Source organism: Eublepharis macularius, chromosome 19 (genome assembly GCF_028583425.1).
Source record: "Eublepharis macularius isolate TG4126 chromosome 19, MPM_Emac_v1.0, whole genome shotgun sequence".
NCBI classification, from domain to species: domain Eukaryota; kingdom Metazoa; phylum Chordata; class Lepidosauria; order Squamata; family Eublepharidae; genus Eublepharis; species Eublepharis macularius.
The window spans coordinates 20,106,277-20,119,776 of NC_072808.1; the positions used below are offsets into that span (position 1 = coordinate 20,106,277).

The 13,500-nt window shown below is 48.3% G+C and overlaps 1 protein-coding gene across 1 annotated transcript in view; it reads left to right on the forward strand.

Annotated features, from left to right (window-relative positions):
• Nucleotides 1-13,500, forward strand: part of PALM3 (paralemmin 3) — a 40,299-nt gene that overhangs the window by 13,573 nt on the left and 13,226 nt on the right. The window contains exons 4-5 of the mRNA XM_055003578.1: nucleotides 9,089-9,172; nucleotides 9,834-9,958. Coding sequence (XP_054859553.1) covers nucleotides 9,089-9,172; nucleotides 9,834-9,958 — 209 coding nt within the window. The remainder of the gene's footprint in view (nucleotides 1-9,088; nucleotides 9,173-9,833; nucleotides 9,959-13,500) is intronic.

Here is a 13,500-nt window from a genome sequence, read left to right on the forward strand (position 1 = left end):
AATAAGTTCCCTTTCTGTGCACGGGAAGCATTAATTGCTGCTTTCCTCTTTCTAGCCGAACTGATTGCCAGTTACTTTAAAAAAAAATCAGGTTTGTCATTTTTAGTTGTACATTATAATAAAGAGAGAAGCAGGGCTTATTTCGAGGGAGAACACACAGGAACACAGTTCCAGCAGTCCCCCAAAGAGGTCACATGTCAGGTGGCCCCACCCACCTCTTGGTCATTTTGGGCCCATTTCAGCCTGGATTAGGGCCGAAATAGCCTGGATTGGGCCTCTGACGGGTTGGGCCTCTCCCACTCAGCAGCAACCCGATCCTGACCATTTTGGGCCCCTTTTTGTCCATTTTCAGCCCCTTTTGCCATTTTGGGCCCAATTTCAGCCTTGAATGGCCAGGATTGGGTCCAAAACAGCCAGGACAGGTGGTGTCAATGGTCGCGGCATAGGCTAATGAGTTATGCCAATGACACACTTCTGGTGATGGTAAGAGGCATGGCATATGCTAATGAGTTATGCTAATGAGTTCCTCCAGCTCTTTTTCTACGAAATGACCCCTGGAGAGAAGCAATAATTAACCCTTCCCTCCTACCAACAGACTGATTAAGTAAAACTGCCAGAATTGCCAACCTCCAGACAGTGGCCGTTTCCAAACGGCTTACCTGCTTGCGTTATGTCCCGCCAGATCGCGCAAAAAATGCAGAAGATTGTGGTTTTTCATGCGAGATTTGCGCGACGTCATGTGACGTCGCGCAAATCTTGCATGAAAAACCATGATCTTCTGCGGTTTTTGCACAATCTGCCGGGACATAACACAAGCAGGTAAGCCGTGTGGAAATGGCCAGTGGCTACAGATCTTCTGGAATCTCAGCTAATCTCCAGATGACAGAGATCAGTCCCCCTGGGGGAAAATGACAGCTTTAGAGGGTGGGCTTTAATGGCATTCTATCCTGCTGAGGTCCCTCCCCTCCCCCAACCCTGCCCTCTCCAGGCTTCACTCCTCAAATCTCCAGGAATTTCCTAACCTGGACCTGGCAACCCTAAAAACAGCAAACAAAGTGGCCCCTCCAAACTGATTAAAGATTCATTCAGGTATGCCATGAAAGGCAGGGAATGAAGTAATTAATTAAGCAGTGAATGAAAGTTACTCATTAAGAGGAAGCTGTTTAAAACCAAGCAGGAAAATTTAAAGGAATAATAGTTCCAGGAAGCTTCAGCAGTGCCTCTCTGTTGAGTGGCCGTAGAATGGCAAGTGGCAGGATTCATCTATCTGAGCAGCAAACATTGCTGTTTCCATGTCAGGATTCTTAATAATATAAAAGCATCTTTGTTCAGTTCCTGCTTTTACCGAGAGACTCTCTACACAAGATGCCTCAGCGTGTGTTCACCAAGTGTAGGGAGATGCAATGTTAGCCAGGAAGTATGGTTTAAAAAGACAGAGCTGGTGCAGATCGCTCCCTAGAGGGTTTGTCAATTTCACTTTGCCTCCCTGAAGGCTGTCAATTTCACCTCTCCAGTGGGCACCAGAGGGAAGCGAGAAATCGAAATGGGCTGGAGCTGCCTTCCAGAGCTGGGTTCACATCTGGAGAGGTTCTAATGGGCTAAAGTTTCCCTTCTGGCATTTCACACCCCCTTCACACAGCTTCAGTGTATAGCAAAGCCTTTGCCCTGCTGCTGGCTCTGTCTTTTTAAACTACCCTTCCCTGCTAACATTGCATCTCACATATGTTCTTCATGTGTCAGATGTCTCATGTAGAGAGGCTGCAAGAGTCAACCTGTTTATAGGTTTTATAATGATATCTAAACCCCAGCAAGTATGGTCCTTTTGTATTTGTGTAGTCCTTGGCATCACATGGGAGGGGGTGCAAAACATGTTCATGTTTGTAATGTTTTACCTGCACAACAACAATATTAAAAAAGAGAGCCATGGTCCCTCAGGTCACATGGGAGGGGGTGCAAGAGCAGCAGTCTGCCCTGGAGACTGAAATTCACACATGTGGCAGCATTGGGATTATGGCTGTACATAGTACAATTAATTAAAGCTAAACAGTTTCCAGATATTATCTTGGCTTTAGATGCTCAGAAAGCCTTTGATTGCATAGAGAAAAGTTATCAAATGTTTGGAAAACTTTAGAGCATTTTTTATCCTGCTTTTCTCACCAATGGGAACTCAAAGCAGCTTACGAAAAATTGAGTTTGGTGATACATTTAAGGAGCAGATTTCAATAATTTACTCAACGTCTTCCAGAAAATTGAGAATTAATGGTGAGCTTACTGAAGAAGCTGATATTTTTCAGTGAACAAAGCAAGGCTGTCCATAGTAAGCATTATTATGTTATTTCACTTCGGCCTACCAAATCAGCCCAGATGGTTTTGGAAACAAGGAGAATGTCAAATCCTAAATATTAAAATTTGTAAAGCTATTTTGGATCAAGGAATGGTGAATAGTTGAAAGTGCCTTTATCAAGATGCCTCTATGGGCCTAACTAAATGTTACAGTTGTTAATTAATTGGGTCTGGGTTAGGGCTGCCAGGTCCTCCACGGCGGGGGGGGGGGGTAATCCCCCACTCCCAGCCTCTGCCCCCCTTCATTCACCTGCCTGGCTGGACAAAAAGGCAGGGGAGTGGGCCTGCTGGGTGCCCTCCCACATTGGCGACATCACTCGTGGGGATCAGGGGAGGCTGATAGCCCCCCCCCCACAAGCAAGACCCCATTTGCCTTGCCACTGCGTAAGAGTGGAGGACAGAGGTGGTATGCAGCAGCAGCCCCCATGGGACTGATGAACCCCCACTCCGAGTCTCTCTACACAGAATCACAGAGTTGGAAGGGGCCATACAGACCTTCTAGTCCAACACCCTGCCCGAGAGAGATCTTACACCAAAATGCTCAAGTATAGGGAGATGCAATACTAGCCTGGATGTGTAGTTTAACCTCTCTGTAGGAGGGTAGTTTTAAAAGACAGCGCAAGCAGAGATCGCTCCTCAGAGGGTTTATTAATTTCATTTTCACCTCCCCAAAGGCTCTGTCAATTAACAAACCCTCTGAGGAGCAATCTTGGCCCACTTTGTAGTGAGGTGAAATTGACAAAGCCTTTGGCTCTGCCTTTTTAAACTACGCTTCCTGGCTAGCATTGCACCTTCCTACACTTGAGCATTCTTGGGAAGATGTCTCATGTAGAGAGACCCTCTGGGGGTTGAGCCACCCGAAGGGGCAGAGGTGCCTGGTGGATTCTCGGGGCCACCACATCATGGACCATCCCCAGGGATGTGCCATGAGGCTGCCCCAGGAGGGAGTGGGGGTGCACCTCTCAGCATCGGCAAGCAAAGAGGCAGGGAGGGAGTAGTTTTTCAGCACATATGTTATTAAACTGCCAACAGTGACAAGGATATCTGTCCGAGTGTTGCCAACTGCTCTTGGCCGGAACAGGAGCTGTGTTTGTTTGTGCAGCAGTCGGAGCCACAAGAGCCATTCCTCATGCTATCTTCTCAGGAGCAGGGTCAAGTTGTGGGCTGCCTGGGGATTGGCTTTGTGGACAGTGCTCGGATGGCAGCCAAGAAGGATCACAGGGGGCTGGAACAGCCACGCTCCTTGGCCTCCCTGATGGGTTGTGACCAGCCCGAAAGAGAAACAGAGACATGTGTGGTGAGAGGCCGTGCCATGTGCAGGCCACATCCAGATCTGACATGTCCTGGGAGGGTGTCCATGAGCATGCAAGAGAAATAATGTGAGTTCTGGGTCCCCCCCTTCCTACTGGGAGGATAAGGGGGCCTGGCACCCTAATCTGCACTTCCCTGTGGTCAGACAGCAGCTATGAGAAATGGCTGTTAAAAGGAGAGCCCAAATGGGCTCAGAACACTGCCATGGTGGGAAGAAGGGCTCCTGCCCACCTCCCAACTTGTTTTCCCTTGGAAAAACAGCATGTAGGGGAGATATTTATCCATATCTGCTGCTTTATGTGGTGTATCTGTGCAGGTACATAATTGCAGATCAGAATTACATTCAAGTGGATGCATGGGGGAAAGCTGGCTTAGCCCATAATGGGGATTTGATAAAAGATAACACGATTGCCCCTTATGAGAGACCATACAGTTAGCTGGCAAGAATGTTCTTGGTGCATTTAATTATTTACAGATTAAACGTTATTTGCTGACTTTCTTAAGAAAACATTCATTAAGAGAGCATTCAAAATCTGAAGATTTACAGTTAAAAATAAACGTGGTCTTTTATCTACATTGTATATTTTGCTGTTCCAAAAAGAAAAATAAGTGACCAAAAAGAGAAATAAGTGGGTACTAGATCACATCAAGCCTGAATTCTCCCTAGAAGCGAAAATGACAAAACTGAGGCTGTCATACTTTGGTCACATCATGATTCTCTGGAAAAGTCAATAATGCTAGGAAAAGTGAAAGCTAGTAGGAAAAGACCTAAAATGAGATGGTTTGACACAATTAAAGAAGCCACGTTCTCCAGTTTGCAGTCTGTTAATTATAGGACATTTTGGATGTATTTCATTCGTAGGGTTGCCAAAGGTCGGAGGCGACTGGATGGCATATAACACATACATATCTTGCTTTTAGAATTAGAAGGAGAGGTGGTCAGAGGTCATGAGACAAGGTGGCCTAGTTGTTCAGTGAAGCTGAGAGCAACATCGTCAGGAGCACAGGTTTGGTCAACTGACTAAACTCCTGGAATCATCACTCAAGGCAGAATGGTCAAAGCTGAAACACCAGACTAAGATGTAGCCAGTCACCCCCTTCTGGTATCCCTCATTACTATGTATGAATGTGAAAGCTGGACTGTGAAGAAAGCTGACAGGAAGAAAATTGATTCATTTGAAATGTGGTGCTAGAGGAGAGTTTTGCGGATACCACGAACAGCCAAAAAGACAAGTAAGTGGGTACTAGATCAAATCAAGCCTGAATTCTCCCTAGAAGCTAAAATGACAAAACTGAAACTTCATACTTTGGTTACATCATGAGAATGTAAGATTCACTGTAAATGTTAGCAAACATTAAAGGCAGTAAGAGAAAAGGGAGTCTGAAAATCAGATTGATTGACTCAACAAAGGAAGCCAAGACCTTTGGTTTGCGAGACCTGAGTGAGGCTGTCAACGATAGGATATTTTGGATGTCTTTCATTCATAGGGTCACCATAGGTTGGAGGTGACTTGATGGCACATGACACACACACACAACCAATCCAGGGAGGAGCAAGAATGCTAGGGCAGAGTGCTAGGGGTCTGGGCTCTTGAGAAGTGGTCACAAAAAGGGACCAGGGTGAACTTTACCATTCCCCCAGTGCTCTTCTGGTCTATAGTTCTGGGATCCCCAAACAATGAGGCACCACAGATGAGGATCCTGTAGCCACCACCGCAGAGGCAATGCCTCGGGGTTAATAACTGCAAGACTAGTATTGGCTAGATTTTGGAAGGAAGACAAAATATCTTCCAAGGAAACTAGCCTAGTTAAGAAAAATTTGGGATATGGTGAATCTAGTTAGGCTTTCTGCTTTACTCAGTAAGAATTAAGTTTAACATTGGGAAGCATATTGGATTCTTTTATTATGTTACGTTGAAAGGCATATTTGTGAGTAGAAGTTCAGCTGTGTGTGTTGGTCTGTATTAACGTGTATTGGTAACGTAAGTAGTTCCTTATTTCTTCTTCCTTTTGTGCTGTTTTGTATGAGTGCAAAAAACAACAAAAGGAGAAAGCTTTCGGAAAGCAACAAAATTAGCATACCAAATAAAAAGGGTTCTCAGCCACTCCGTTCCCTAAAGGGCTGGCTTTCTGCAGGCATTCCGCCACCTTGCTCCCACCTCATTTCCCTGCATGTGGGTCAACCAGGCATCTGTCTGCGTCTGAAAACAAAAACCCCTGACCTAATGCTGTGTCCCTGAGGAGGCTTTGGGACAAGGTCACCTCTCTCAGGATAACTGTTCCTGCCCAGAGGATGGCATAGCCAGAAACACTTCGGTTTCTCAGGGAAAAACACAACATGCCCTTGAAAACTTGAAGTCCCCTCTTGTGGCTATTTCAGCAGAGGATCTTGCCAAGGAAGGATAAAGTAGGATAATCTGAGTCCCTCTGTCTGCAAATATATTCCCAAACTCTGCAGGTTTGCCATCCCCCCCATACTCTTCCCCTGTTCCATGGGAAACTCTGAGCAGATCTGAAGTAACCTGAGCCTCTTTCCTTTGTTCATCCCATCTTGAAACAAATGAATTATTCAATGGGCAGCCACTCCAACCTGAACCAAACAGAAAGACGAGAGAGAGGCCTGGAGCCCTGCCTAGACTGGGAGCAGCACAGATTGAGTTCGGCTTGGTGCCCCTGGAATGGCAGAGTGCCCCTGTGAGCTGACATGCACACATGTCCCCATGGGATGTGGTTATGACCAGTGCATGCCAGAAAATGGTGTCTTGTGAGAATGTTTTATAGCAGCTGAGATTTTTCTACAGGGTGGGAGAGGAATAGCAGTGGAAATGTGCCCTGGCCTGGATAATGTATTTTTTGTTATGTGAATGCAGGGAGTGTGTTGACCTTGTTTTGCCAGTAAATTGTATTTATTTTGGATTGCATATGACCACCTTCATTGATTGTGTGAACATTGCATTACATATGCTTCTATGAGATACTGACAGGATTGGTACTAGGCATTTTTATGATGACTACTTATACTAAGCTTTGGTTATACATTTTCTTATTACACGGTTGTAGTTTTTTGTTAGTTTTACCTTGTCAATAGAAGGCATATACTTGTGTGCAGGGAGCATAGACTTTATGTAAACACAAAAACCACATGTACAAGGTCACATCCTGGAAGACAGACAGCATGACATCATCCGGAGTAACCACTTTCCCCAAAATCACAGTTTGCAAACTCTCTATGACTAATGCCTGTTAGAATCCCTTTTCCCTCTCTGGTGACACCTCTATGGCACCACAGCTGAAAAGCCTCCTACCCAAAACCAGAAGCCCAAGGAATGCGCCTAATCCTCTGTGGTGGCACCATGCAGCCTGCACGACGCTTGCCAGTCCTACTTGCAATGCGCATGGGCCAGGAATCATTGGCATTAGCCAAGTGTTTGACTAGGGTAGTCAACTTGGATGTCTGTATTTATTTATTTCATTTATACCTCATCTTTCTCCCCAGTTGGGACCCAAAGTGGCGTACCTCATTCGCCTCCTCTGCATTTTATCTTCACAACAACCCTGTGGAGTTAGGTTAGGCTGAGAGTGTGTGACTCACCCAAGGTCACCCAGTAAGCATCCATGGCAGAGTAGGGATTCGAACCTGGGTCCCCCGGACAGTCTGACAGTCTAACTACATATATTATAAAATTCAGCTTTCCTCAGGATGGAGATGTAATGATCAGGCAGGAGGGGGCAGACCCCACCTCAAATGCAGGCTGAACTATAGGCACCCCCAACTCTTTAAATTCAGACTGGATTAAACATGGGCAGTTCTTAGAGACACATCCAGGAGACTAGAGAACATCTCTGACAATATATGCTTAATCAGAGGACAAAAGAGCGAGAGTCCCTCTTGGGGTCCCCAGTACCAGAAGAGGGTGCTCACATTTTTAAAAGCATTTTCAAGTGCTGCAACTTACTTACCCTGTGGCATTGTTTATGAAATCATCCTTGATACTGACTGTACTACTCTCACACTGTGTAATCCGCCGTGAGTCTCAGTGAGAAAGGTGGCCCATAAATGACAAAAATAAATAAATAAAACTGTGGAAGATGGCTGGAAGTGCTCAGTCACTGGTGTGCTCGAACAAAAGGACCAGCAGGACACCAGCCTCCTGCATCCCAGTGAGAGGGGCTGCCCCATCTCAAGGGACCAGCGTGTCTGTGGGACTGCCTCTTCCTATATATGTCCCAGAGGATGCTTTGATCAGCAGAAAAACAATTGGTGGTCCCTGGCCCCAGGGAGGCCTGCCTGGCCTCAACCAGAGTCCTGGCCCTGACCTGCTGGAACTCTGTCCATCGAAATTAGAGCCCGGTAGGATTTGTTATCCTTCTGCCGGGCCTATAAAACATGAGATGTCCCGCCAGGCATATGGCTGAGGCCGGGCCAGGCCTCCGCCAGGCCTGTAAGAGGAGGAGGTGAATGATTTAACCCTCCCCATTAGATCTGTCCACTACCTGTTTCAACTGTTCGATTGCTTTGTTAACTATATCAACCGCTGCCTATGTTCCACCCAAAGTGACACTAAACAAATAGCCAAGCAGTGATTGGTGCCATCTTGGTTATTTATTTATTGTTGTTATAACTGATTTAGATTTGTTATAACGTTTTAATTATTTTATAGATAATTGCATAAAATTATATTTTATTGTGTTTTAAATGATGTGATCTGCCCTGAGCCCACTTGCGGGGAGGGTGGAATAGAAGTCTAATAATAAAGGAGGGGGGCCTTCCCTACCCCTCCCTCAGATGCTTTGCCCCTCTTCTCAGCCGCATCAAAAGACACTAGCAATTGAATCCAAAGGCTGGCTGCCCAGAAAGCAGGGTCTGGCTGGTTGAAAAGAGACTCCCGGGGATTCTTAAAGTCTGAAAAATTAATCTGAAGTGACTCCGTTCATTCCAATTCCAGAAAGTATCCAGGTCAGCCTGCTGAAGCCAAAGCAGAAAGGAGGTAGCCCGTGTTGCCTTCAAAGGGGAAAATGCTAAAAGGTTATAGCATCCTGGTGGGGCGGAGGGAGCTGGAATGACAAAGAGTTTTTTTTTTTTTTTTTTAAAGGGAGAGAAAGCAAAGAGCCATTCCAGGGCATGAGCAGGCAGCGCCAAGAGGGGCTGATCCAGGCGGCACCCCTGGGTGGGACACAAAGGCACGGGGGGGGGTTCCCGTGTGCTCTTTTGAGCGGGGCGGCTCCTGCTAGGAAACTGACGGTTCCTTGACTCTTGGCTGCTGGCACTGCTGGGGTTAAAGCCTGGAGCTTGGTCGCTCTCTCCATCCATCCGTGGCCCACGTGGGCTGACTGCTACCCAGCCTCTCTCTTCTGCAGCCGGCCGTTTGTCCGCCCCTCTCTCTGCAGGGCGGCTCCTGCCTGGCCTTACCTCTCTGGCCCCTTTGCTTTGCAGCTGGAGCGGCGCAGGCTGCACGAGCTCATCCTGACCACCCGCCTGGATCTGGAGCAGGAGAAACTGCGAGCTCGACGACTCAAGGTATCTCCCGGCAGGGATGTAGGAATGGATGGACCAAGATAGGAGATGTCAGATGCAGAGATGGAGGGATAAAGAGAGAAGGGGTGGGGCGGGCTGGTCTTTGCCATTGTGACTTGGAGTGAGGAAGGTATATGTAAGGTATGTGCTGGATCTCCTGTGCACAGTGACATACCCTGTGCACACCACGTCTTCGCACATATGTGCAAGAAGGCCTGGCTTTGTAAGGTGTCTGGTTCTGGCTCTGCTACCTGAGTATTGTTTATCTGATGCAAAAGGGAAGAAACAAGTGTGTGCCGATTCTTCTGCCCCTAGAAATTCAGAATGTGGGAGGCAGACTCAGGTTGTGCATTCCTTTGTGTCTAAGTGATTGGCTGGTGGTTGTGGTGCACATATGGGAGAGAAGCAATGTGGTTGCAGCACATTTGCACATTTGCCCTAGAGGGTGTGTCGGTCTGCTGTCAAGCCGTGGAGCTCTGTAGTGATATGCATGACCAGAGATACGAACGTGTTTGAATATGCCTGTATTCTGAGTGTGCATCAGCATGAATGCAGAAGCTTGCATTTAGCTGTATCTGAATGTATACCTCTGTACTTGTCCATGTGCCCCCATTAATGTGCCTGCCCAGTACAATCAACATACGCCCTCTCTTGCTATTTTCAGAGGAAGTCCTTGCGTGAACAGTGGCTGATGGAGGGAACCTCGGCATCTTCGGATGATCAAGATCCCCTGAGTCCCCTTCATGAGGCAGAGACCCGCATAGAGGGATTACAACACAGCCTGACGGGGTAGGGGGTGCATGTCTCGAGTGATGCGAGACTAGAGGCTGGGGGTCACTGACAGAAGCTGGAAGGAGTTTCAGTTCCCAGGTTTCATCGAAAAGCCACCGCTTAAAGCTGCCAAATAGTCACGAGCATTCAGGTGCAGCTGGCCAGCAACTGCATTTAACAGCTTGAAGGAGATGCTCCCTCAGTCCTCCATTGCAGCCTGTTCTGGGGTGTGATAGCAGAAAAGCTACATTGTCATCGCGACAAAGATTCAGAGGAAGTGGAGGCTGGCTGCCAGGTTCTCACTCAGGGGGTGTGGGCTCTTGGCTGGCACATCAAGTCCCCTTCTTGCTCTTCTGTCTCTCTTCTGCTTTCTGGAAGAGAAAACCCTGGAAACTTAAAAAAAAAAACCTAATCCAACCTTGCAGAAGGGAAGCCTGAAAGCGCTGTGCAGCCCAAGGTTGCTGGAGTGAAGCCAGCGGGTGTGGGGGAGCCAACCAGAACGATGAGTCAGCAGTGCTCTTGTGAATTAAATCACCCTCTTGCAGCAGGGAAAGAAGGAAAACTCAGCGTGTCTCAGAGCATGGAACTCGGTCTTAGTTCTTCACTGAAGCCAGAGGCACAGATTAGAGAGGCGGGATCTCTGGGAGAGTTTAGCGTGAGAATCTACAGCTCACGATCCTACAATGAGGTATATTTATACTTAGAATGTCTGCTCTCCTTTGCTCTCAAAAGTGAAATAGAAATAGAACAAGATGACCCAATAAAAATCACAATGAATAAAATAACACGGACTGCTGCAGAAGCAATTAACTAACATCAGTCCAAATAAGTCCAACCAGAAGGCGCAAGCAGAGAAGGCCTGTCTAAAGAGCCAGGTCAACCTGCCCCCTACAAATCAGGGAAGGAGGAGCCCTGGCAAAGGTTCATAGTGAGACAACATCACAGAGACTCTCCTGTCTCCCCCAGCTGTGCGCCTGAAGGCTTCCTCCACAAGGCTTCCTGAGATCTTGAAGGGAGGGGGGTGCAGGAGAAGAGGTGCTTTTTAAGCAGCTCTGGTCTTCAGGTTAAAATGAGCACATTGAATTGTGCCCAGCAAGGACTTGGGAGCCCAAAGAGCTCCCTAGATACCTGACACTCTGGGCCAAGCTACAAGTGACGAATGACACTTGAACGGCAAGTGAACAGACTCACATGTATTCCTCCCTGTTCACTTGTGCTCCACTCGATCACTATGTGGAGGGCAAGTGAACAGGGAGGAATACATGTGAGTCTGTTCACTTGCCATTCAAGTGTCACTGGTAGTTTGGCCCTCTGCCTCTGATACCAACTCCCCTCTCCCCGTATTTTGCACAAGGTGCAGTTTCTGAACATTCTTCAGAAGAGGATCCCACATAGAGCATGTCATTCTGGAAAAACAGAAATCATGCCGTGACTAAGAAAAATAAAAATATATAAAATAATGCAAGCATACAAATTGATAGAAGAATAAACCAAGGATCCAATAGGGATTTTACTATATAATTGAGTAAACGTGTTTCAGACAACTCACTTTATATCCTGGTGCACCACCAGAGGGCGCTGCCACAGAGGAAAGCCCAGGTAACTCACCATATCGCTCCAGAAAACATGCCATGGTGGGAAGCCCAGGCAGGGAACAGGAGCAGAGCAGGTGGCAATGCCCACCTCCCACCTTAACCCAGCTGATGTTAGGAGCGGAGAAGGAGGCAATGCCCGCCCCCCCCTTCAGCCAGCTGGTATTAGGAGTGGAACAGGTGGCAATGCCCACCACCACTTTAACCCAGCTGGTATTAGTACCAGAGCAGGTGGCAATGCCCACCTCCCACCTTAACCCAGCTGATGTTAGGAGCAGAGAAGAAGGCAATGCCCACCCCCCTTCAGCCAGCTGGTATTAGGAGTGGAGGAGGTAACAATGCCTGCCACCCCACCTTAACCCTGCTGGTATTAGGAGCGGATCAGGTAGCAAAGCCTCTGCCTTAACCCAGCTGTTATTAGGAGTGTGGCAAGTGGCAATGCCAGCCCACCATTTTAACCCAGCTGACATTAGGAGTAAAGAAGGTGGCAATGCCCTCCCCCACTTCACCCAGCTGGGATTGGGAGCATAGCAGGTAGATATGCACACTCTCTGCCTTAACCCAGCCAGTATTAGGAGCGGAGCAGGTAGCAATGGCCACCTCCCACTTTAACGCAGCTGGTAATAGGAGCAGAGCAGGTGGCAATGCCCACCCCCACTTTAATCCAGCTGGTATTAGGAGGGAGAAGGTGGCAATTCCCACCCCCCGCCTTAAACCAGCTGGTATTAGGAGTGGAGCAGGTGACAATACCCATCTGTCACCTTAACACAGCTGATATTATGTGTGTAACAGGTGGCAATGTTCACCCCTGCCTTAACCCAACTGGTATTAGGAGCGAAACTGGTGGCAATGCCTACCCCCCCACACCTTACTCCAGCTGGTATAAGGAGAGAAACGTGGCAATGCCCACCTCCACCTTATCACAACTGGCATTAGGAGCAGAGCAGGTGGCAATGCCTACCCCCCACCTTAACCCAGCTGGTATAATGAGCAGACCAGGTGGCAATGCTCCCCTCCTCCTTAACCCAGGTGGTATTAGGAGTAGAGCAGGTGGCAATCTATGCCCCCTTAAACCAGCTGGGATCAGGAGCAGAGTAGGTGGCAATGCCCACCTGTGCATTAATCCAGATGGTTTTAGGAGCAGAGCAAGTGGCAATGCCCACCCCTGCCTTAACCCAGCTGGTATTAGGAGTGGAGAAAGTGGCAATGCTTACCCCCTGCCTTAACTCAGCTGGTATTTGGAGCAGAACAGGTGGCAATGCCTACCCCCACCTTAACCCAGCTGGTATTAGGAGTGAAGCAGGTGGCAATGCCCACCCCCCTTCACCCAAGTGGGTTCTGGAGCAGAGCAGATGGCAGTGCCCACCCCCTTCACCTGGATGGGATCAGGCACTGAGCAGGAGGAAATTCTCTTCTTCCCTCCAGTCAGCCAGGACAAGAAGTGGAACAAGTGGCAATGCCCACCCCCTTCAACCTACTAAAATAAGGCACCAAGCAGGCAGCAATCTCCACCCCCCCCCTTCAACCTGCCAGAATCAGAAGCAGAGAAGGTGGCAATGCCTGCACCCCCTTCACCCAGTTGGGATCAGGAGCAGAGCACCTAGCAAAGCCCACCACCTGGAGGTAGTGCTCACTCCTACCTTCACCCAGCAGAGAACAGATGGCAACACCCACACACACCCTTCACCTAGGCTTGGAGCAGGCAGCAGCAGTGCCTGCCCCCCTTCATCCAGCCGTAATCGGGCGCAGAGCAGAAGACAATGCCTGTTTTCCCTTCACCCGGCTGGGATCAGGAGTAGAGAAGTTGGCAATGCCTGCCCCCCTTTACCCGGCCTGTATCAGATGTGCAGCAGGTAGCAAAGCCCACCACCCCTTCCTGTTGCTGAGATTAAGTGTGGAGCAGGTAGCAATGCCCGCCCCCCCCTCCTTCACTGGCTGGGATCAGCGATGGAGGAGGAGGAGGGAATG